The sequence below is a fragment of the Triturus cristatus genome, chromosome 11 (genome assembly GCF_964204655.1).
Source record: "Triturus cristatus chromosome 11, aTriCri1.1, whole genome shotgun sequence".
In the NCBI taxonomy this organism is placed as follows: Eukaryota; Metazoa; Chordata; class Amphibia; order Caudata; family Salamandridae; genus Triturus; species Triturus cristatus.
Window position 1 is genome coordinate 108,458,271 of NC_140594.1, and position 25,829 is coordinate 108,484,099.

General features: G+C 47.9%; 1 protein-coding gene across 8 annotated transcripts in view; it reads left to right on the forward strand.

Moving 5' to 3' along the window:
• CABIN1 (calcineurin binding protein 1) overlaps positions 1-25,829 on the forward strand; it is a 1,566,474-nt gene that overhangs the window by 184,476 nt on the left and 1,356,169 nt on the right. For all 8 annotated transcript variants that reach the window (XM_085634628.1, XM_085634623.1, XM_085634621.1 and 5 more), the window contains one exon: positions 21,987-22,288. In XM_085634628.1, coding sequence (XP_085490754.1) covers positions 21,987-22,288 — 302 coding nt within the window. The remainder of the gene's footprint in view (positions 1-21,986; positions 22,289-25,829) is intronic.

Sequence of the window (25,829 nt, forward strand, 5' to 3'; positions counted from 1 at the left end):
TCAGGAGAACCTGGAGCCTCTGTAACCGGAGCTCCAGTGGTTCTGGTGTCTGGCGGTACCGCTCCAGTTGGGAGGGTGCAGAAGTCCATACTGAGGGGTGAGAGGGGGATGTGTTCCCCAGTGGGAGAACCAGTGGGTCAGGGACCAGCCAGAAGGGCTGAGTCCCCTAGGAGTGACCATGGTGACACCACTTCTGTCCTGGGGGATCTTCGCGCACTGTCAGGTGGACAGGGGCCGGGAGACCTGCGCCAGGCAGACTGTCACGAGACACATGAGTCATGTGTCACCCTCGGGGAGATACTGTGTGAGTCCCCAGAAGTCCTGGCATGCCAGGCAGGTGTGCAGCCGCAGGGTTTAGTCCCTGGGTTGGGAGGCCAGGTTCAGGATCTGCCTGACCTGGAGGGAAGGACATCTGTAAGCAGTGTCCTGACCGGTTTGGCTTCCAGGGGTACCACTCCAGTGGGGAGGGTGCAGCCTTCTGGAAGGGGGTGCAGAGGGAGGAAGTCCTCGCCTCTGACCCCGGTTCACCTGAAGGGTTTACACCATAGGTTGGAGGGCCAGGTCCGGGGTGTCCCCCCTGACCTGGAATCCCAGTTGCAGGATAGAACCCCTGAACTGGTGGGCGAATGGTGCAGGACACCTGCCCTAGGTTCCCTGACTATTCTAGAAGGGGGTACCGCTCCAGTTGGGAGGGTACAGAGCCCCAAGGAAGAGGAGGACCAGGTATTGAAAGGCCCACCCCAGCCTCCTGTCCAGCCACCGGATACAGGCCTGGGGCTGGTGGGTCAGTGCCAGGTTGTCTGACCCGACCTGACACGGAAGGGAGTGGACAAAGGGTGCCAAGCACCTGGGGCTACTGCCCCCCACCCTCTGACACCTCAGGGGTTTGAGGGCCCTGAGAGGCATAAGGCCTGGGTCTCATCCCTGACCACTGTCAGTGGTCACTGCGACCTGCTGTCTGTCTGTTGGGACACACCTGTGAGCCAGTTAAGGCTAGGTGCTGCACAGGTGGTGTCCACAGGTGAAGAGAAGGGTTCCACATGGGTTGGCTTGGTGGACCCTGAGAGTATGGATGAAGAGATCCAACCGGGTTCAGGAAGGCGTAGAACAGGAATAGTGCCCTGTTGTTTGGGCGAGTTTCCGTGTTATATCGCCCTAAGCAGGGAATCTCATCGAGGTATCGCTTGGTCTACCCTGGCTTTAGGCTGGAAGGGGGTTGTGTTGGAACTGGCCCTTTTTTGCAGGGTTATCCCCAAACTTTTTGCTTCTTCCTCCTCTAGTTTTTCTGACCTGTGGTTGCTGGCAATAGGACTCTGAGCAATTTACCACTGCTTATCCGTGCATATGCTCTCTGTATAAAATATCCTATTAATTGGATATACCTGATTGGCATATTTGTATCACCATGAAGTCCCTAGTAAAGTGCACTGTGTGTGCCAGGGCTGGTGATGACAGATAATACTAGTGGGCCTGCAGCGCTGATTGCGCGACCCACACGAGTAGCCCTAAAATGGTGTCTCAGGCCTGCCACCGCAGGCCTGCCTGCAGTCCCTGGACTGCCATGTCCTCCTGGCCAGTGTCCACACTGGCCGGGCCTAACCTTTCCCTTTTTGTGCACATCAGTCATCCCTATGGAAGGCCCAAGGTACCCCCCTGGGCAGGGTGCAGTGTATGTAAAAGGTAGAGCATGTACTAGTGCAGGTATCATGCTCTGGTAGTGAACATCGGCCATTTTGTGTGTTCACTGCTGCAAGGTTATCTTGCTCCATAGGCTAACATGGGGGAGGCTGGTGCCAATGGCCATCAGCCTATCTTCTCATAGGAACAAGATAAGACATGAGTGTTTGATATCCCTGAGCTCAGCATTTAATAACACGTCTTTTAGGAGAGGTTGTTTTTAAATCCTGAGTTGGAGAACAGTACTTTTTAGAGAGTAGCTGTTCTCTTGTCTGACCCTTCTGTGTGCCTGGGCATGCTTGTGGATTTACTGTCTGGTTTGAGAGTGACAGGGGCTGGGGAGACCCCAGGAGGTTGGATGAGTCAGCCCTTTTGCTGAATGACTGCATTTGCAAGTAGAGTGGAGGGAGGAGATAGCACCTGGGAGTGAATAGGGCTGTGCCTGCCTGCCACACTGCTGGCTCCACCTCCTGCTGGGCGGCTGATGACTCTGCCCCTCACTCTGAAAGGAAAGCAGAGGCCAGGAAAACAAAGTGCTCCAGCAACACCCAGAACTGGATCAGACCGGGCTCAGGACCCACTTGCACAAAAACTTCAAAGACTTTTAGGGGTATAAGTACAGGACCCCTGACAACAGATTTTTAGATTCTACAATCAAGAGGAACCTCTGCTGAAAGACGGACCGCTGAAGGACTGAAGGAAGATTGCCTTGCTGTGTGCTCTAAGGGCTGACCTGTTCTGCTGTGCAACTGAAGCTGAGGAGGAGAAGGGGTCTTGCTGTGTGCTGTGACCCTACCTACTTGACCTAACGAGACTTTGCTGTGTGCTGTGTCTTCAACTTTGAATCTCCAAGGGCCTGAGAAGAGCTGGCCTCCTATTTTGCAACCCAGGGACAGAAAGGTTGGCAAGACTTCAAGACTCTGCTGTGTCCCCCCCCTGGGCTGCTGTGTACTGCAGAGATCGTGGGCTGTGTGTCAAGTTCCTGAAACATCTGCCCCGTGAAGTGCGCTGGCTGCTCTCTGCTTTGCTTGAGAGCGCCGCGCTGATCTTTGCCTGAAACCGGCTGCCGCGTTGAAAAGACCGACGTGCTCATCGGCACGTGTATTGCTGTGGCCAAAAGATTGTGGGCGTCCCCAGTGCTAACTGAGCTGCTGTGTGGCTTGGCGGCGTCTCGATCGACCCGCTGACACTGGGCGCCTTAAAATACCCTGCTCGCAATTCACCGCCGCGGCCCGGGGCCCGAAATTGATCAGTAGCTGCTTTTCCCCGCTCCGCAAATCCGCGGAGAAAGAAGCGAGGAGGCCGCGACCTGATTGGTTGCTGGTGGAGGCTTGGCCGGAGGAGCCGCGCTGCGAGTGGCTGACTCCGGTGACATCTGACATCGTCACTGGGGGCTCGTCGAGGGAGCCGTGACCTGATTGGTCCATCGCTCGACAGCTGCAGAAACCCTGCACCGAGCAGCCGGAGAGGAGCGCTTCGGTTATAAGCGCAGGGGCACCGCTGGAGAAACGTGTTTATTTAAATACTGAGAGCCTACGAACTTATTCTTTTTGAATACTAAGTCACACAAGAGACTAGAGACTATCTTTTTATTTTCCTAACAACCAGAGAAAGCTGAAGAGAACCGGAAACTAATGTGCAATGCTATGGTAGTTGATTTTTATTGCTGAGACTAGATAAAGATATATTTTTAATATACTCACCTGCGTGGTCTGCATTTGTGGTGTACTGGGGGGTCATTGTGGTGGTTACTTGCAAATACTTAACACATTGCCTTGGGGATAAGCCTTTCTGCTCGAGCCAAGCTACCTAGAGGGTGAGCAGGGGTTATCTACAGTGTGTGTCTCTGTACCCTGACTAGAAGCAAGGGTCCCTATTTGGTCTAAGGTACTTACCTCTGCCAACTAGAGACCCCCAGATCTAACAGTCCACTTAATCAAAATTCCAGTGGTCCAAAATCTGAAACTTCCTCTTTGAATCCAAAATGTATAACTCTGTATACCAAATAGAATACCTAATAAATCATAGCGTATTACGAACACCAGCAACGCTGCACAAAGTAAGCATTTTTAAAACAGAACTATGCTGGACCTGCCATGATGCAAAAGGGGACTCCTTCCATATGATGTTCCTAACGGATATCGAAGTTTATTGGAACTATATTCTATTAAACGTAATAATCTAGATCAAATCTCAGTATGTTTCAGAGCTATAAAGTGTTTTGTCTCTCACTTTCTGAGCTTGGCTGTGTTTCATGAGTGGTTTAAACAGCATCTTCCTGAAACATTCTGATCTCATTAAAAATAACATGAGACTATGAGACTCCTTAGATATGTACTTTCAAAGGTCATAAAAACTCCCCTCACTAGATGGAAAGCTCCCACTGACCTGTAAACAGAACTTACCTTACATCGACTTCTATTCCCTGTAAACCACAGTTAGTGCCTTCTTCCTTACAGGTAGAAATTCTGTTCTTTACCCACCTTGCCATACGTTTCTTTTTTTTCGATCGGTCTTATCTTACTCCTTTATTTCCGTTCTATAAGCCTTTTGTTTCTTGGCAACCAGCCAAACTTTGAAATATTGATAAAGCACAGACGTATTGATATAAGTAAATTATGTTCGAGGCATGTGGGCTGCTGAATTCATGTCTGTGCATAGATCGCCGCCTAGTGTTGGGTCCGGATGTTTGCACGTTGTTGTCCTGGAAGAGTCTTCGAAGTATCCTGGGATAGGTGACTCCTCCCCTGGACTACAGTGCAAATGGGCATCCTCTCCATCCTCAGATTGTTTTTTTCCGCCATTGGGTTCGGATGTGCTTATCTTGACTCAAGTTAGGAAAAACTTTTTACAGGCCAAAAGGCCTTTAGTTCGCGTCGGTACTGTTCCCGATCGGTATCGATAGTATATTGTTAGTTTACTAACTTCCAGAACCAACTTTTTCGCATTTTACCCGACCATCAACCCGTCATCGACGATGGAATCGAGGACACCATTCAAGCGGTGTCCTGTATGCAATGCGAAATATCCCCATATCGACGTCTATCCGGTGTGCAACAAATGCCTTTCACCGGATCACGACGAATCTACATGTATGGCCTGTGCCCGATTCCGATCCAAGAAGACTCTTCGGAATCGACGAGCAGCAAGACTCGAAGCGCAGCAAGCGGCACCGGCCCCAGCCAACATCTTCAGCGCCGAAGATGAAGATGTCGAAGACGTGGAGAACCTACCCTCCAGCCCCGCTTCCGAACACGACTCCGTATCGGAAGACGTCGAAGAACGACTCTTTTCCAGAGATGAAGCTGACACCGAGGTAGGAGACTACAATGAGGCCTTAGGGGCCGAAGAGAGTAGCTCCGGTGACGAGCAAGGCCTACCCGTACAGACTGAGGATATCCCAGTGCGCCAGTCTATGGATCCGGTCGAGGGATCGCCTTCGGGCCTTACCCAAGACCTATCCCGCAGTTCTTCGGCCCCGCCCTCTGGCCCGGCCTCGGACATTCAGCGGCAGCCATTACTACCCAAAAAGGCTGGTTTCCCTTCTTCGAAACCGAAACCGAAAGCTGCATTGGTTCACCAGAAACCGAAACCGAAAGTAACGCTGGTCGGATCGAGGCCCACCACACCTTCGACGCCAGCAAAACCCGTCGGCGCCGACCGCACCAAACGAGATTTCGGTGCCGAGCTTGCAGCAGCCGACGTCGGCGCCGACACACGGAAAAAGGGCTTCGGTGCCACCAAACCTCCTCGGCTACCGGCACCGACACAATCGGCTCCGACCCCAAAAGTCAAACTGCCTGCTGCGTCGCACCCCGCTTCGACAGCACCACCAAAGGCACACTCATCAAAGACGTCGACGGCCATTGCCGCCCCTCGACTCGATGACTCGCCGGCACCGAAGAAGTCCACGCCCGCCTCTACAGAAACGGCCGGCACAAAGGACTCGATGGCACTCCAGGTGCGGACCGTTGCTGCGCAACGCACCAAACACAAAGCAGTCCTCCAGGACACGTCAGGCTCCGAGCCGATAAAAGCTCCAACGGCCTCTTCGGCACCGACCAATATCACTTTTGGCCTGCCGCCATCCACGGCCCCAAAACTGTTCCAGATCAGAACACGGGTCACCCACACCACGTTCACGCCTGCCGAACGCTCTCCTGCGGAGTCGTCTCCGTCACATGTCATCGACGCCGACACCGGCAGGATGGTGCTCCACAAAAGGAGAATAACTTCAGAGCCAGCTTTGGACTCCTACCGGATCCCGCTTAAGAAGAAGCTGCCGGTGACTTCGGAACCAGTTCTTTCCGAACCTCTCCATTCCTTTTACCAGGATCCACAGTCCTTCTCTCCCACACACTCCGACACTGACGTTTTGGAGGACTACATGGGTGACCACGTCCCCTACCCCGGAGAGATGGACCCTGAAGGCCAACAGGACCCTGACCAAGCTTGGGATGACCCTGTAGACTCTGGTGCACCTATGGATACACAGGACCCGCAACTCTATGGAGCAAAAACATCTCCCACAGAGGACACTGCCGCATTCAACGCCCTAATTGAACGTGCTTAGGCCAATCATGGGGTGCAACTCCACTCTGACACCGTGGAGGACGACTTTCTCATGGATACTTTTGCATCCTCAGAAAGGAATATAAAAACTCTACCCATGTTAAAGAGTGTCCTCAAACCAGCAAAGGACATCTTCAAAGAACCCACCAGGGCAAGAGTAATAAACCCCAGAATCGACAAGAAATACAGGTCCGCGCCTGGGGACCCTACCTACATTAGAGGCCAGTTACCTCTAGATTCCATTGTAGTTGCGAATGCTCGCAAACGGGCACACTCGCAAACAACAGGTGATGCTCCTCCCCCGGACAAAGAGTCCAAGGTGCTAGAGACCTCCGGCAAACGGGTTGCGGCCCAGGCAGATAACATATGGCGCATTGCCAATACTCAGGCTCTCCTTGCCCACTACGATCGAGCACACTACGACACACTAGAACAATTACTCCAACATCTCCCTGACCAATTCAAAGAAGGTGCAAAGATCCTCATCAGGGAGGGACAACTCCTCACAAACGCATCCATCAAGTGTGCACTGGATGCCGCAGATACCGCTGCCAGATCCATAAACACTAGCGTCATGTTGCGACGACACGCCTGGTTGCGAATCTCCGGATTCAAACCTGAGGTACAAAATAACATCCTCAACCAGCCTGTCAACCCCGACTACTTATTCGGGCCGGAGGTTGACACCACCCTAGAGAAAATAAAAAAGGACACGGACACTGCAAAGTCCATGGGGGCTCTTCAAACGCAGTCCTTTCGGAGCGGCTCCTTTCGTCGCCCCGGAAATAGAGGAGCAGGTAGAGGACAGGGGTCACAGCAAACCTACAACAAAGGCAACACACAAAGCACCTACGATAAAAACACCCGGGGTGGTTATCGTGGCTCAAGCACAAAGGGCAGAGGACGCGGATACGGCAACACCAGGTCCTCCCCCAAGAACAAACAGTGACGCCCTCTCCCTTCCTCCCGACCACATAACACCTGTCGGGGGAAGGCTACAAAGGTTCCTGTCCACGTGGAACTCCATCACCACGGACAGGTGGGTCAAAGACATTGTCAAATGCGGTTACTGCCTAAAATTAACCTCAACTCCACCCACAATACCTCCAAAACACCGTCCAATGTCCTCAGAGCACTTAACGCTCTTACAGCAGGAGGTGCTAAGCATGCTACTAAAAGGCGCGATAGAGGTCGTACCCGTCCACGAGCAAGGTACGGGGGTGTACTCCCTGTACTTTTTAATACCAAAAAAGGACGGGTCACTCAGACCTATATTAGACCTGAGACCCCTGAACCGCTACATTCTCTCCGAGCATTTTCACATGCTCACTTTACAGCAAGTCCTCCCGCTGCTCAAGCAGGGAGACTTCCTGGCCACACTGGACCTCAAGGATGCGTATTTCCACATACCCATTCACCCCTCACACAAAAAATACCTCAGGTTCACTGTTCAGGGGCAGCACTACCAATTCAAAGTCCTTCCCTTCGGCGTGACAACAGCACCCAGGGTTTTCACAAAGTGCCTAGCTACTGTGGCGGCACATCTACGGAGGCAACACATACACGTCTACCCTTACCTGGACGAGTGGCTCGTTCAAGCAAAGTCATCCCAGCAATGTGCCAGCCACATGTCCCGCACCATTCACCTCCTTCACAGTCCGGGATTCTCACTAAATTACCCAAAATCCCATCTCCAGCCCGCACACGTACAACAGTACCTAGGTGCGACTATAGACACTCTGGCGGCCACAGCTCAGCCAAGTTTAGTGAGGATCAACAGCATGCAAATGCTGATTTCCAAGTTCAAACCCCAACACTCCCTTCCTGCGCGAGTGTTCATGCAGTTGATAGGCATGATGGCCTCCTGCATTTTCATAGTCCCACACGCGAGACTACATATGCGCCCGCTTCAGGAGTACTTAGCACGTCAGTGGAATCAGGCTCAAGGACAGCTGAAAGACCTAGTGTTGGTGAGCGGTCGGGCATACAACTCTCTGCATTGGTGGAATCCACAAAACCTTTGCAAGGGCCGACCGTTCCAAGAGCCTGTTCCACAAATAATACTGACAGCGGACGCGTCTCTCCAGGGATGGGGAGCTCATGTACTCCACTACACAGTGCAGGGACTATGGACAACACAACAGAAGAAGATGCACATCAACCTTCTGGAACTGATGGCAATCTTCCTGGCAATGAAGGCATTCAAAGTACACTTGTGCAACAAAGTCGTGTTGATCCGGACAGACAACATGACCGCCATGTACTACATACAGAAGCAAGGAGGAACACACTCTCCACAGTTGTCTCATCTGGCTCAGAGCATGTGGAAGTGGGCCATTCAGAGGAACATGTTCCTCATGGCAGAACACCTCCCCGGCAAGGACAACCAGATGGCGGATCTGCTCAGCAGACACAGCCACCAGATGCACGAGTGGGAGTTACACCCATCAGTACTCCAACCGTACTTCCAGCAGTGGGGTCATCCAGAGATAGACCTATTCGCCACAAGCGAAAACGCAAAATGCCAAAGCTTTGCCGCCAGGTTCCCACATCCGCAGTCGCAGGGCAATGCGATATGGATGAACTGGTCCGGCAGATTTGCGTACGCTTTTCCCCCAGCACCACTGATACCGCTGGTGGCACGCAAACTCAGACAACACTCACTGACACTCGTCCTGGTTGCTCCAACATGGGCACGCCAGCCGTGGTACACCACCTTTCTCGAACTTTCCGTGGTGCCGCATCAAAGGCTGCGGATCAAACCCGCGCATTTGACGCAGAACCATGGAGAGATTCAGCACCCAGATCCGCAACAGCTGAACCTGGCGATCTGGCTCCTGAAGTCCTAGAGTTTGGCTACCTAAACCTGCCACCTGACTGTATGGACATCATTAAGGAGGCCAGGAGACCCACTACCAGAGCTTGCTATGCAGCCAAATGGAAGAGGTTCGTCATTTATTGTACTAATAATGACATTAACCCGCTAAACGCATCCATACAAAACATAATTTGTTACCTCTTACACCTATACCGATGCAATCTGGCGTACACCTCTATACGTGTCCATTTGACCGCAATATCAGCCTATCTGCAGACCAGGCAGCACCTCTCTCTATTCAGAGTGCCTGCCATCAAAGCATTCTTGGAAGGACTCAAACAAGTCATTCCACCAAGCCACCCGCCGGCTTCAATGTGGAACCTCAACTTGGTCCTCACACGCCTGATGGGTCCACCCTTTGAACCTCTACACTCATGCGAGCTTCAATTTCTTACCTGGAAAGTAGCTTTCCTAGTAGTGATCACTTCTTTAAGAAGAGTTAGTGAACTCCAGGCACTAACCGTTCAAGAGCCATTTATACAGGTTCACGCCAACAGGGTCGTACTACGTACCAACCCCAAATTCATGCCCAAGGTGGTATCGCAGTTCCACATGAATCAAACTATTGAACTGCCTGTTTTCTTTCAAAACCCACAAACTGTCGCAGAAAGAGCACTCCATACACTAGATGTGAAGAGAGCCCTCATGTATTATATCGACAGGACTAAGATCTTTAGGAAGACAAAACAACTTTTCGTTGCCTTTGCGCCACACCACAAAGGTAACGCTATCTCCAAAGCAGGTATAGCCAGATGGATCGTTAAATGTATTCAAATTTGCTATCAAAAGGCTAAACGCACATTAACGATTCCCCCACGAGCCCACTCAACACGTAAGTTAGGGGCCTCCATGGCTTTCCTAGGAAACATTCCCCTGCATGATATATGTAGAGCAGCCACCTGGTCCACTACACATACATTTACCAAACACTATTGTGTAGATGTGCAATCAAAACAGCAGGCAGCTGTAGGACAGGCTGTTCTTAAAACTCTTTTTCAGACCGCTGCAGCTGGCACTGGTAGCCGCCGCTAATAGAGGGCACTGCTATGTATTCTATGCACAGATATGAATTCAGCAGCCCACATGCCTCAAACTGAATATGCTACTTACCAGTATGCATCTGTTCTTGGCATGTAGGGCTGCTGACATTCATATCGCCCTCCCTCCTCCCCGGCGCCTGTAGCAGCTGCAGCTCTCAGAATTACTGTAAGCATGGTCATCACTTTCTGTATCTACTCCATCACTGCCACAATGGCGAAAAACAATCTGAGGATGGAGAGGATGCCCATGCGCACTGTAGTCCAGGGGAGGAGTCACCTATCCCAGGATACTTCGAAGACTCTTCCAGGACAACAACGTGCAAACATCCGGACCCAACACTAGGCGGCGATCTATGCACAGATATGAATGTCAGCAGCCCTACATGCCAAGAACAGATGCATACTGGTAAGTAGCATATTCAATACATCATCTAAATGTTGACTTCAACCGAAATAAATGCAACTACTTATGCTGTGAAACTGATAAATCAATTGAAGAACCCTTATCAGGTCATAGTTTTATTACAATTCTGATAATTTGTGCCATATGTAACCAGAAGGCTTCTCACCAACATCCAACGATTCATAAAATTATATTTGTCTTTTTGCAACCAAGTCTGTGCAGTTTAACAAACAAACAATGAGTGGTTTTTGTTGAAGCACAATGTACTAAGATGTACCTCTCTTTGAAGTAAACTAAAAGAACAGCTTGATTTCAGCGGTGCAGAATGGACGTGATGTGTCCAGGATGGTGAGGGCTTCAGCATGCCCTAAATTTGTCTGAAGACATTAAGAGATTCCAAATAACCAGTTCTAAGTCTTGTAAGCTGCAATCCTGAGCTGCAAATCCTGACTCCAGGAACAATTCCTTAATTAGAACACCATCTTCCATAAACCTGCTCCTTCATCCTCACCATACATTTCTGATTCCACTCCAGTAAGAGCCAAACTTTCATCTTTCACTCACTGATCCCTGCATCATCTTTTTTAACTACTAGCTCCAGGCACAGCACCTTAATAACTAAACCTTTGCTTTCTGTGCACCAATGTTCTTTTAGTTTATCCGTGGGCTCCATCTTGTGTTCTCTTCCTTAATTTGGGTTCCCTTCATTTACCATCAACTCCTGACCCATCACCATAACTACTGACCATTGACTCATCACCTTAACAACTAGAGTATTTCTCCTGTTTAACTCCTGACCACAAACACAGCTCAGTAACAACTACCCATTTGTTTCTTTGCTGCTGCTGTTTCAACTTTATATTTTCACAATAATAAATTACGATTGAGATTAATCAAGGTTCCTATTACTGCCAAGCTTTACACTTTCTGACCTAATTTGTCTCTAGTTTAACTTCTCAATGTCCTCCACTCTTGTCCCATTTCCTTGTCCTACCTCCTTTTCTATTTCATCTCTTACTACAGCTCTTCTTTCCTCTTTTGTCAAACAAATAGATATGATGTTCACAGTCCTCCCCACCACTCAGCCCTCTTTTCTCCTCCTTTCCAGACTTGTAAGCCAACTAACACATCCACTCAGTCATGTGTTGATGTTCACATTTTAAATTCTCCAAGCATTCCTCTATCAACTGAATATCTTTTACAAGATTTTGTTTTGTTAGTTTAAAAGATACATTCCAGCAGTAACAGGTTGTCGGTGACACAACACAAACTTTGCAACTGAGACTTAGGACATGGTAGAAGTGAGGGAACATACTGATCAAGCCAAGTTCCTGTTTTGAATACTGAGTGTCAAGCATAGCTGCCCGACTTGTGATCAGTGTTTCCATTTGTGTAATACAGAATGTTCATCATAACTTCAATATTATAATCAAGTTAGCAGGTTGTCCGGTGGGTGCAGTAGGGTGTGGTCTGCGCTCTCCATTAGATAAACATTTTTAATACGCTCAGGTTGATGGAAGAGAATTGCACTGACATCTGGAAGTGTTTGTAATGAATAGGCACATCTATGTTCTATGGAGAAGTAGGTTATAAAGAGGTTCATGTTTTAAACTTGTGAGTCTGTGCACTTTTAGTTGCAAAGTACACATTGGGGCTTGTGATGATGACCTGATTACTTTCATGGCTGAAAATTCGCAGGGTAGTAGTCCTTGCCTTTAGATTGAGGTAAACTGGTAGAGGTTTATCATCTTTGTATATTTCACATTCAAGAGAATAGCGATTCTCCTAATTATATGCCAAGAGAATCTGGATTTCAGTAAAGACACAGATGCTAACATTATGCATTATTCCTTTAATGCAAACTCCACACACAGCCACTTTGATGTATTACTTCACAAAGGAAAATGTTATTGAACAGAATACAGCTAGACCCTAATAGGTATGCCCACAGTACAATCTTCCTCTTTGAAATGTGGTCCCAAATTCTCCATTATGTATTACGAAAAGTCCAAAAACAATATGGCTCAGCAGGAAATAAAGAAACTCCTCAAACAACGAAGGACTTGCATTGCAAAATCAAGGAAAAAGGCACTCAGTTCGTAGAGGTTTCCAGGTGATGGAGACACGTAGACACAAACTACTGGGAATTATTTGAAATTGAAGAGGAATATTAGAACATCCTCTATACGTGTAAGACATACTAAATAAATAGCACATAAACAATTACAATGTACATAACAATTTTGAATTGTTAAAATTGTACATTTTATTAACCTCCTTTAGGTTTGTATTGTTTTTTTTTGTATTTGTTTTTTTAAAATTATTATTTATGTCGTTATACAAACCCTTCAGCCGACTCCAGGGATGGGTGGGTGGGATAATGTTAGCCTCCGTATCTTTAATGGAATCCAGATTCTCGTGGCATTTAGTTAGGAGAATCTCTATTCCATTACAAGACCGGAAGCTACCATTATGCATGTTGGTAGTCCTGTAAAACAACATTCAACATGAGCTCGATCGGTTTACAGTAATATTTTGCGAAGGTATTAGAGTTTGACCAATCAGCAGCCCTAAGGATGTCCTCTAGTCTTCCACCTTTCCAGAAGGATTGGCTAGCCGTTGCTCCTCTCATAAACTATGAATTTGGCAGGTGTTGACCTTAAGAAGTTTCAAGCACACTCTATTTAATCCCCCTTGTTATAATAGCCTTGAATGGTTTCACAAATGAAATGAGTAGTTACTATACCCTATCGGAACGATGCTCCATCATTCCGGAATCATATGCTCTCGTGCAATCTACTACGTACAACTTTTTGTAAGAGTCAAACCTAGGATAAACACGCATTTGCAATGCAATAGGTCTCGCATTTACGCGAGTTTGAGCTATTGACATTGCAAATGACAGTGCCTTTTATTTTTGTTTTTGTTTTTAAAACATAAATAAAATGCATTGTAATTTGCAGTGTCAATAGCTCAAACTCGCATAAATGCGAGACCTATTGCATTGCAAATGCTTGTTTTAAACTACTCAAGTGTTTTGTTGTGGTTAAATGCCGACTTAGTATTTAAGGCTCTCAACTACATACTTAATGCCAACATGTTGGGAACTGCAAAGAGAGGTACTTGAGTAATATCAATTGTATGTCCGTCATAGCTACATTTTACGCAGAACACCCCTAACATGCAGTTCTGGTGACACTGCCAACAACCTGAAATTAAATACTTTGATACACAGCCCAAGAGCACTACCACACTTCCTAATCAATCCTGCTGTGGTCTTGGTAACCATTAGCCATCTGGCGGTCTCAAAAGTCCTACTATCAGACAAACTGGTATTTGTGAATCAGGGGGTCGAAAGAAATGGAACGGTTTAGTGACTATACAGGTTAACATGAATGAGAGCATGGTACTGAGAAATGGGAAAACAGAGACAGTCAACTGGCATGATATCCCAGCACCGGCTTCTACCTTCAAGTAACAAACAATAGTATATAGTCTTCTATACTAACCTACTGCTCCAAATTAACCTCCTCCTACACAATGCCTAGGCTAGTGGTGAACTCTCCCCTCTTCACCTTATATGTAGTCACCTCACAATAAGTCATTACATGTATAAAGTGCATAATGGCTATTCGATCAAACATGTGCACCTCATATCCACTTAGAGAGAGATTCATTCGGGCTAGCATAAGATCTTCAGCAGACCTGCCAACTTCACGAGTTTCCATGCGTGATGTGGTGCTCCGGTCCAGGGTTTTTCTTTAAATGCTGGGACTTGAGGTCTTGTTTATTTCACTATAACACATGACTACAAGTCCCAGAATTTAAAGAAAAGCACTTTACAGTAACAGTTTACAGTACATTTTTAAACATTCGTCTGTTAGCTGTGTCACAACTTTTGAACTAAAACCTACTTCCTTATGTCGTCATTTCACTCGCAGTATATCAGAATGAATATCGTATGTTTTTTTCCACTTTAACGTGTCTTGTTTATTTTGAAATACTGCCTTGTTTTTTTAGAATGATTTCTTTAAATCTTCCTCACTTTTCCTCCTCACATCTCACAAGTGTTCCATTTGCCTGCACTTGACCCATTAGTTGCTGCACTTATAACTGCCTGCATGCTTAATAAACCAAAACATAACGTGCACCAGAAAAAGTCCAGCGCACTTAATTAGGGCATCGATTGCAGGTGTGAGCAGGAACTGGGGAGGGGGGGGGGGGGGGGAGTGCATTGCAACTTAAAATGACGATGCAATAGGTAAGCAGAGAATTTTTTCTTCCAATTGTACTTTTGTGGTGAAAACTTTGAAAGGAATCGGAAAACTAAATTCATTGCACATTTAGGTCACACTCGGGGGTCTGTATGCACTCAAGCCTCGTCACCGGTGAGAGGCTTTTCACCGGGCTGGGCACCCCCCCCCTCGTATCCTCCGGCTGCAGGCGCCACGCGAGCACGGTGCTGAGGGGGGCGGTGCGGGCCCGGACACGTCAATGCAAGAGGCGGGAACCGAGCGCGTGCCGGGGCCTCTCAGGTGAGGGAGAGCCGGGGGAGGGGGACACTCACAGGCCCGTGGTGAACATGCCAACCTCACAGGTCCTCGAGACTCCACCGCTGCTCCGGCGACAGGAAGCTCGAGAGCCGAGGAGGAGAGCTGCCGCCTCCCGGGCCTGGCCCTCCCCGGCCCTCGCCGCCCCGCCTCCTGGGCCTCGACGTGCTGCTCCCGAGATACATAGTACCAATATGGTTAGGATTGCAGTAAGGCCATATATCATAAAGGGAGATGTCATTATATGAAGACTGTGGAGAAAGGACTACAGTGCCTATGCTCCCTCCTTCCCCTTGGTAAGAAGAAGTATTATTATATAATAGAAGATCTCTGGGTTTTGTCAGAGGACCCCATACCTCAGGTCATAGATCATATTTCTACATCACGGGTGCATGTTGTTCTTCTCCATGGAAAGGTCCCTCTCCAAGTGTGTGTTAACTAAGCGTGCATCCCCATAGTATTGTTGTGTGTAGATTTAGATTCCATATATAGGTTTCCCAATTTATGCCCTTATATAGGTACAATTCATATTGCCCTTATTTAGGCATAGAAAATCCAGCCCTTATTTAGGCATTGTCCATGCTAACCAAATACAGGCACGGTCTCCTACATCCGTCAATCCACGTCACAACGAGTTCTTGGAAAACCAGACTCTTAAGCCTTTAGGAATTTCCCTTGCTTGGATATTGATGTCTCCAAGAACTCATTATTATGCATGTTATGTTATGTTATGTTATGTTATATGGTTCTTATAAAGCGCCTATCACCACTGGTCTCTAAGCGCTAGACAGACGACCAACAACATAATGCCGCCTCCACCACCAACTGCCAACTCCAATTAGACCGAAGATGTTACCGTACCAAACAGAAATGTCTTCAATTTTTTTCTGAAGGAAAGAAGGTTAGATTCCTCCTTCAGGCTGGGTGGAAGATCATTCCAAAGTTGAGGAATGAGTACTGAGAGAGCACTACCTCCTTTAGTTTTTAGATTGAATCTGGGTTGAACCAGATTTGGGACAGACCCAGAGCGTAAGGACCTACCGGGAACATACTTCCTTAAGCGCTGTTTAACATATTCCGGGGCATTGCCAAAAAGTGCTTTATGGGCCATGCAGAGGCCTTTGAAATGGACCCTAATCTTCACGGGAAGCCAATGCAGTTTACGAAGGAGAGTAGATGCATGTGCACTTCTGGGAAGAGAGAAGACCAGTCTGGCCGCGTCGTTTTGCACGACTTGCAGTTTCCTCAACAGCTTCTGTGATAGGCCCAGATACAAAGCATTACCATAATCTAGCCTCGAGATGACAGTTGCTGAGACGATAGTCTGCAGCGTGGAGGCAGAGAGAATGGCAGTAAGTTTACGTAGCTGCCGCATCACGGCTGTGCAGGAACCTACCACAGCCGACACTTGAGGGGCCATAGTGAGAGCCGCATCGATCTTTAGGCCAAGACTCTTCACTACCGTCCCAGGGATAGGGGTTTTGCCGAGTTCTGGGGGCCAGTACAGATCATCCCAGGGATTGGCTATGTTGGTCACCACCAAAACCTCCGTTTTATCTGCATTAACTTTAAGGAAGTTGTTAGTCATCCAGTTGACCGTGAATCTCAGAAGATCTCTGACTGATTCATGGGCCTCTGGTGTATCTCCCAACTGAACCAGTAACTGTGTGTCGTCTGCGTAGTTAAAGACCTCACAGTTCTTGCGCGTGAGTTCTTCAATCAGGGGTTGCAGATAGATATTGAACAGTAAAGGGGAGAGTGCGGACCCTTGAGGCACCCCCCAGGTCACCTCCCTGCTCCCTGATAACTGGTCCCCCATCTGGACCCTCTGAGTGCGACCCGACAGGAAGGACTCCAACCACTTGTATGCCTGGCCAGCAATCCCCAGCTTCGCGATACGGCTCAGCAAGATGGAATGGCTGACCGTATCGAAGGCTGCCGAAAGGTCTAACAGAATCCGAGCGCAGGGTTGTTTATTATCAGCTCTTACTCTTAGCTCGTCGGCGACCGTGGCCATAACCAGTTCCGTACTATGTTGTGGTCGGAATCCTGCCTGCCTGGCCTGTAGGAGATGGTGTTCCTCAAGGTGGTTGGTAACTGCGTTCAGGACATGTTTTTCCAAGATCTTACTTAGGAAAGGCAGTTGAGAGATAGGCCTGTAGTTTTTTAGTACTTTAGGGTCCGTACCCGCTTTCTTCAGAAGTGGGGAGACTCTGGCCTCCTTCAGGGATGCTGGGAAGTAACCGGCTTCCAATGAAGCATTGATTAACTGCAGCAGCTGGGGTTGAATACCTGGCAAAGCTAGTTTGAAAATTTTCGGAGGGCAGGGATCACTGGAGGATCCTGATTTTATCCGGCTGATCAGTTCTGTCAGGTGCTCTCCATTGATGGCTGGGAAGTTAAGCAAGACTCCCCCAGACTGCAAGCTGTCTGTACCGAGTTGCGTTGGTAGGCTATCAGAGAGCGTAGAGATATCCATCAGGATGTCCTGCACCTTCTGAAGGAAAAATCCTTGAAAGGTGTTGCAGTCGGGCTGGGCCAGATCGCTGCTTTTGTCATTCAGCTGGGTGAGTTCCCTAAGAATAATAAAGGTTTACCTTTGTTTATTCGTTGCCTCCCTGATCCGGCCCTCATAGAAGGCGGATTTCCTAGCCAGGATGGCCCGTTTATAACTGGCCAGAAGAGTTTTGTATGTTAGTGACTCTATAGGCCCATAATCCCGTCTCCAGCTACGCTCCACCTTCCTGAGAGCTTGCTTCTTTTCCCTGAGGGATGCATCAAACCAAGGAGCTCCTTTCCCTTTTTTCCGAGTGAGCTCTAACCGTTCTGGGGCTAGTTTGTCTAAGGCAGAGCGGATCCAGGACATAATGGTCATGGTCTCTACGTCCAGGTTCCCCTGCTTCGTCTTCGGAGGGGGGGAGGAGAGAAGAGTTGTGACTAAGGAGTCGGCCTCGATCTTCTTCCATGGGCGGACCTTCCTCCTTGTTTGTGGAGGGGCCGCTGTTAAAGGCTCCCCTGGGACCCAGCATTTGATCAGATAGTGATCTGACCAAATGCAGGGACTGACACCCAGGATTTCCATTCGAGGCAGGGAGGACCAGACAAGATCGAGGGTATGTCCCTTTGCGTGGGTGGGTCCTATTACAAGCTGGTTTAGAGAAAGGGTCGCAAGATTGGATCCAAACTCAGCCGCAGTGGGCCCCCTGGGGATCTCATCCCAATGATAGTTAAAGTCCCCCACTACTACCAGGGACTTATATCTGGATGCCAGATCGGTCAACAGCTCATAGATGGAGTCATTAAACTCCGGCGAGCTCTGCGGAGGACGATATACTACAAGAAGCAGTATACATGAGGATTTCAAGGATATTTTAATCCCTAGGACTTCTGCTCCAGCACAGCTTTCTGCGATGATTTGTGTTACCTTGAGTTTCCTTTTGAACATGATAGCCACCCCGCCCCCTCTGCTATCCTTAGGGCGGTTATACCACCGAGCGTCGAAGTTGGGCGGTAAGGCAGCTATTATGTCAGGTGTTGAGGAGCTCCCTAACCAGGTTTCTGAGAGCGCTAAGATGTCAATCTCACCCTCGTCCAGCAGTGTGAACACCTCTAGATGGTGTTTCTGTAGGGATCGTGTGTTAAGTGAGGCAATTATCAGGCCCGGTGACCTTGTGATGACTGATTTGGCCTCTACCTGTAATAGGTCTTCTGACCGGAGACTGGCAAGTGTTCTCTCATCTGGCGTAGTTCTCCCTTGATGAAGAGATCTAAGGGTGTCAGGGGTGTAGACCCTCGGCCGACCAGGGGGGGTGGCCCTACGGCCCGGACGGGCACAGACGGGCTTTCCTCTGGCGCTCCTCCGGCGCGACGCTGCGCGCGTACGCTGCGCGCGACCATAATGGCCTTTAAGTAGCGTGTGGTAGGCGGTGCTCGCTCGAACTAGAGCGCAGCACCGTAAAACGTCTTGGTGGCGTCTGAGCCCTACTCCCAAGATGGCGCTCGTGCAGGGATACAAACACCCAAGTGGTGAATGGTGCTCACAATGTTTTTAAGGTGCAGGCAATGCGGTCAGTGGGGGACAATCCGAACAATTTAATACAACATAACAGTGAGTAGATAATTTTTAAAAACAAATTCAGCGCAATTGCAGCAAAGCGATAAATTGCAAGGACCAGCGCGATGTAAGCGTGGCGGTCAGTCTGTTGACCGCGCGCCGACCAAATGGCCCCTAAATACCATTTGCCAGGCGGTGCTCGCTCGAACTAGAGCGCAGCACCGTAAAACGTCTTGGTGGCGTCTGAGCCCTACTCCCAAGATGGCGCTCGTGCAGGGATACAAACACCCAAGTGGTGAATGGTGCTCACAATGTTTTTAAGGTGCAGGCAATGCGGTCAGTGGGGGACAATCCGAACAAATTAATACAACATAACAGTGAGTAGATAATTTTTAAAAACAAATTCAGCGCAATTGCAGCAAAGCGATAAATTGCAAGGACCAGCGCGATGTAAGCGTGACGGTCAGTCTGTTGACCGCGCGCCGACCAAATGGCCCCTAAATACCATTTGCTAGGCGGTGGTCGCTCGAACTAGAGCGCAGCACCGTAAAACGTCTTGGTGGCGTCTGAGCCCTACTCCCAAGATGGCGCTCGTGCAGGGATACAAACACCCAAGTGGTGAATGGTGCTCACAATGTTTTTAAGGTGCAGGCAATGCGGTCAGTGGGGGACAATCCGAACAATTTAATACAACATAACAGTGAGTAGATAATTTTTAAAAACAAATTCAGCGCAATTGCAGCAAAGCGATAAATTGCAAGGACCAGCGCGATGTAAGCGTGACGGTCAGTCTGTTGACCGCGCGCCGACCAAATGGCCCCTAAATACCATTTGCCAGGCGGTGCTCGCTCGAACTAGAGCGCAGCACCGTAAAACGTCTTGGTGGCGTCTGAGCCCTACTCCCAAGATGGCGCTCGTGCAGGGATACAAACACCCAAGTGGTGAATGGTGCTCACAATGTTTTTAAGGTGCAGGCAATGCGGTCAGTGGGGGACAATCCGAACAATTTAATACAACATAACAGTGAGTAGATCATTTCTAAAAACAAATTCAGCGCAATTGCAGCAAAGCGATAAATTGCAAGGACCAGCGCGATGTAAGCGTGACGGTCAGCATGAACATCTATTCCTTAGGGGTTCATTCATGACGTTCCGATGCCCTACTTTTACGTCAATACAGAAATTCCTAAACACCTTCAAGGTATAAATATACCTGCACTTGCCCTGGCAAACCACGGTTCCGGTACGGTCCAGCTCGACTGAGTACTTGCGGTTCGCCACGGCAAGTTCGGAAGCAGATGGAGTCCCAGCCTGATGCACTGACCAGACGCTGTCATCCTCCTTGCAGAGAATCCAGCTCCAGTGTTTCTGACTCCCCTTGCGGGTTGTTAGATATCGAGTCCCGGAAAGAGATTCCAACCTCGCACATTCTAAGGTATGGAGGAGAGTAGAACTTAGAGAAACATTTGGCAACTCTTGGCGAAACTAAACTATAGCTAGCTATACTTTAGAAAACAGCACCTACTTCTTACCTCGTACTACACTTAGGTTAGGTACACTGGGGTAGAACAATTTTGAAGCATCAGATGAGTATTCACATTTTATCCTGTGTTATTTATGTATGTATTTTAATGAATATATGTCATAGCTACAAACCATGCTGTTGCAGTATTATTTTATCTTTCTGCTAACGCTGTACGTATTATACTTCGCATTCTGTCTGACAATTGTAGCAGTTCATATCTCTTGCACGAGAAATAAGACTGTTCAATAAACCCTTTTTATTGAAATGCCCGTCTCTCTATTTCTGTGCTACTCTGTAGAAACGAAGCATGCACGATTGACTGAGTGAAACTGTTATCTATTGTTTCCACGATTCTGAGATTGTTCCGACTCTAAGGGAAACAAAGTTGTCATGTTTATGCGGTTGTCAGAAACTAATTCCTTCTTGTTTATTCGAGAGGTTTCTAGTGACCTCTGAGTTAGCTGGCACACACAAGTAATTAAGTTTAATGTACTCGATAGAGACATACTGACCACAGTCCTATGTCAAATCTATAGTGTATATTATTCCAATGCGCAGAGCCTATCAGGGATATAGGGACTACACTACAGTATCAAAGTACGAGTTCCCGGCTGTAGCAGCTGCATTCACATATTTTGTCTAGGTGCTATGGCCTGACCAGAATAACGAGGCATTGTTTATCGACCTTGCTCACAATGTTCAGACTAAACTCCAGGAACAGACCGCGAACGGGCATAGCAGAGTGTTCTCATGTGAAAGACATAAACAGAGTGGTGCAAATAAAAGCATATAGTATTGTGCGCAAAATCAGCATCATGGCTACTGGGCTCATGCTAACTTAACAATGTCTCTAATGTCCTTAACGACCACGGGACAATGCCTATTAGGGTCTAGCTGTATTCTGTTCTAGAACAATTTCCTTTGAGATGTAATACTTCACATTGGCTGTGTGTGGAGTTTGCATTGAAGGAATAAATCATAATGGTAGCCTCCGTTCTTGTAATGCAATCCCACTATAAGGGCCTGAACATATCCTTATTCGTGTTATTTTTTCATATTTGGCAGGCAAAAGTATTGTTTTTAGCAATTCACCTTATCGCGCACAACCACATCCTTGCTTTTATGTACCTGCAGCCTTTATTGTATTTCATAAATGCCCATGTCGTCATGAGTCCGCACCTACTGTCAAGTCCTTTCAAGGGCCCCTTTTGTGGGACCAATACAGTAGGCTACATTAGTGAGCCTTCTTAGTCTGACATGATTGTTCTTATTTCTATTTTTCCTGCAGATGGAAATGCTTAGGAGAAAGCCTGTTGGCCATGTACCGGCACCAGACAACATGTGAGCCCCCTCGCCCTAGCCTGGGTAAGCGGATTGACCTGTCGGAGTATCAGGAGCCAGCTCAGCATTTGATTCTCTCGCCCACCTCTACACCTGTTAGTGTGATCCAGGCCAACCCCATCAGCACCGATCCAGTTGTGACTGTAATGGAACCGGTGAAGGCCCTCCCTCCTGTGATACCTGCAGTGCCTACTCCCAGCATTGTTTCTAGCACGACTTCCAGCCCTATGGAGCAACCAGTACTTTTAGGTGAGGATGGGTTTTTCCAGTGAGAAGCACTTTGTACTGTTCGTGCAAGTTGGTTTTTGTGTTTATTGTTTTTGAAAGATTATTTAGTTTTGTTCTAGTGCAGATTTATTGAATTGCTTCACTGACATTGTCAATGGTACGAAGTGGATGGTAAGGTGACGCTGCCCATATCTCATTCTTTCATTCTCTTTAGAGTACTTAGAGGCCTTTTCCAATGGTAATGGGAAGTTGGAGGTGACTGCGCCTTACCTTGTGTGGGCAAGTTGTTCACCATTTGTTGTCTATGAACCACAATACTGTTGAACTACAGTTTGAATAGCCAAGTCACTTCCTTTAGACTCTTGGCTCCATGGAGATAATGAGTCAAGTCTTACTCAAGGAGTTGCAGAGGATTAGAGTCTCAGAATCTGTTTGATACAATAGAAACACTTAATATGTTTGCCATCCAGTCAGTTCTTTAAGTTATAAAAAGAAAATGACTTTAATAATCAGTAAGTTAACTAGTACACTTAATATTCCTATACATCTTGAAAATCAGAAGGTCTTCACACCTTCTGGATCCCAGACACATATCCAATTCCCTTTATAGCTCCCTCTTTGTAGATGCTAGCGTTTTCTTTAACACTGTGCCCTGTTTATGGTGTTATACTATGGGTAATGCTTTGGATGGACATTGTACCTTAGGAAAATATAGGAGATGTTTGATGGGCTACAAGCACCCAGCTACCCAGGCTTGACTTTGTTTTAGGTAACTGTGGTTTCCTTAACGCAGAGGAACAAAAGGCGTCATTCCTTTAAATAAAGCCCCTAGATTAAAAAAAAAAGTGGGCAGCTAAAAATCAAAAAATGGCCAAACCCTCCATCCCTAATACAAGGTGTCCACCCTCAAGTCTTTGGTACTTCAGGTGATGTCCTTGGAGACCCGATGTCTGGAAAGGGACACAGTCCTATACACTGGAGTTCAGAGTCAGCTAGGGACCCCACTGGACTCCATCTTTTGACTCATGACTGACGGCATTATAATGGGCTATTTCCCACCCCTGTGCTGCCCAATTAGTGTAGTGGCCTGTATCTAGAAATCTACCAGTTTTGGTAACAGTGTTCCACTGGCACAGCAAGTCAAGTTAGTACAAGTATCTGAGGTTCCGTGAAAACTGAACCCATGTTTCTGAGCTAATGGAACCGTGACGATCCTGGCATTAGCAAATTGCAAATAATGAGTCTAATATAAAGCAAGCGTTTTTGCAACGCTGCACTGAAGGATTCGTCATGTATTGCTGATTCTTGTGTTCGAACCTACGGGTTCCATTTCGTGCACGACGTCCATTTTGTATCATTGCCCTCACATAGTCAGTGAATGAGCGATGTCCAAACAATGACCCTTATTAGGTAACCTCGAGGGCACGTAGTCCCTAGTGCGCGTTCTGCCGACTTCTGCATGACTTGGCGAAAGCTGGCCCTGTCGCCTGAGGCGGACCCTGCCGTACTGGTTTTCTGTCCTGTCCTGCCTGAGCCAAGCTACTGACCCTGATACAATAGACCACGCTTCTTTTATTAGCCTACGAATATGTCTTATCTGACTCTTCTATTTTCTTCATCTGTTCCTGCATTTCCCTTTAGCCTTTTATGATGAGGAGGTGACCAATTTTATTATGGGGCGGTCAGGCCTTTCAATAGAGGGATGTCAGAGACATGTGATTGAAGGCCAGACACCTGGAGATGGGAATGTGATACTGTGTGATCTTATTGTTTGGAATACAGGAACGGGAATAATTGTAAACTTGCAGAAATGTTTGCCCGAAGCAGAATATTCAGTATTTAAGGAGCAACCTGCTTTGTACAAATCGAGCAGTCTCCTTAGAATCTATCTTGTATGATACTTCTGTGACTTCTGTTCCTGACTGCAGTCATTAAAGACGATCTTTTGACGCCAGAGGAAGACCCCTGTGTCTCTGTTTGTTAAGTACGCCAAAACAGGTGAACCCCGAAGGTTTCAGGTGTTGTTCCCTGGCACCGCTGGGTCTTAGAAATTGCCCAGTCCTTCAGTTGGCGCCCAACGTGGGGTGACATCGAGCGGTTCCGGTCCTATTCTGAAGATTGTGAGGAGCTTCGTGTGAAATTTCCGAGGGAGGTGCACCCCACTTCATCGATCCATGTATGTCGCATAAGTGGTCCGAAGGTCTTTTTCCGCGAAGGTTCCCGCTTCCAGACGGCTGCAAAGGACTGGCGCCCTGACTGTCGACCTGTTTTGGAGCCTGGCGTAGTCCTTAGTACGGCGAGACGATAGACGGGTCTTCCTGGTGACGTCATTGATCTTTCAGTTAAGTATACGTGGGTCGCTCCCAGTCCTTGGGTTTAACTCGAGTTCTTTGGTCCTTAGTTTTGGTTTGCATGGTTCCATTGCATTTGGTTTAGTTTGGTCCTTAGGATTATTTGGTAGCTGCAGTTCCCAAAAACCGAGGGTCTCGTACATTTACGAGTGTATCGATAGAGATAGCCCCTTTAAGTTTGAAACTCGGTTAGTGAGCGAAAATGCCTAACCGTAGTCTTGGTTTCTTGTCTTGTCTTGGATGTTGCAACAAGGATTCCCGATTTGGAGGACTCTTGTCCGATACCTCCGGTTGGAACTCCGACTTATGAGCTCCATTCGAAGCATGGTGTGGGCCCTATCACGTATAACGAGGTATGGGTCCGCTATACGAGGAAAGATGGTGTTCTCAGATGGCCATTACATGGTAGTTTTGAAACTGCAATTTTGGATAATTTGGAGGCGAAGTTATTTAAGAAGAAAGCCCGACCGGCGATGTTTGACTCCTTTCGTCTATGGCGCAAAGAAGCCAAGCAGAAAGAAATCAAACAGGCTAAAAAGGATAAGCGAGAAAAAGGTGTCTCGATTATGCAAGCTGCTAGGCAGTTTAAGGAAGATGAAGAAGAGAAAGCGACCGAGATTTTCACTAGACAACATAGCATGGCAATTGATAAGTGCTACCCTGTTTTGCCATCATGTCCCGATAAGCCGAAAGAGGACCCCGAAAAGGATCCTCTGATGTCTTATTTATTGAAGTCACCACCTCCTTATGTACACAGCGCTACAGCCCTTTTTGTTCCCCCTGCTGTACAACCGGCTGCTGGTCAGCCCGTGGTAGTTCCTCCCCCACCACCTGTTCCTCAGCAAGGTTATGTTCCTCCAGCAGCCCCTCTTCCTGGGTTGCCTTTTTCGTCTTTAACTGCTACACCTCACCTTACTACGCCTGTCACTCCTGTTTCTGTTACCCCTTTTGCTCCTTCGCTTTCGCTGAATGCTGTTTCTCCCGCCCTTATGTCTACTTCACCTTCCGCTCGCCGGCAAGTAACCGACACCGTCCCTAGTTTTCTGTCTCCTCTTTTTGGGTCGCTAATTGCGCCCGTCGTTTCTGACTCCATGCAGAGACGTAGCCAGCTCCCTGAGTCTGGGGAACGAGCATTATTAGATTCGATGGCTCATAGATGGATTTTGAAACCCGATAGGTATAGTTGTCGTATAGTTTACGATACATTTTCT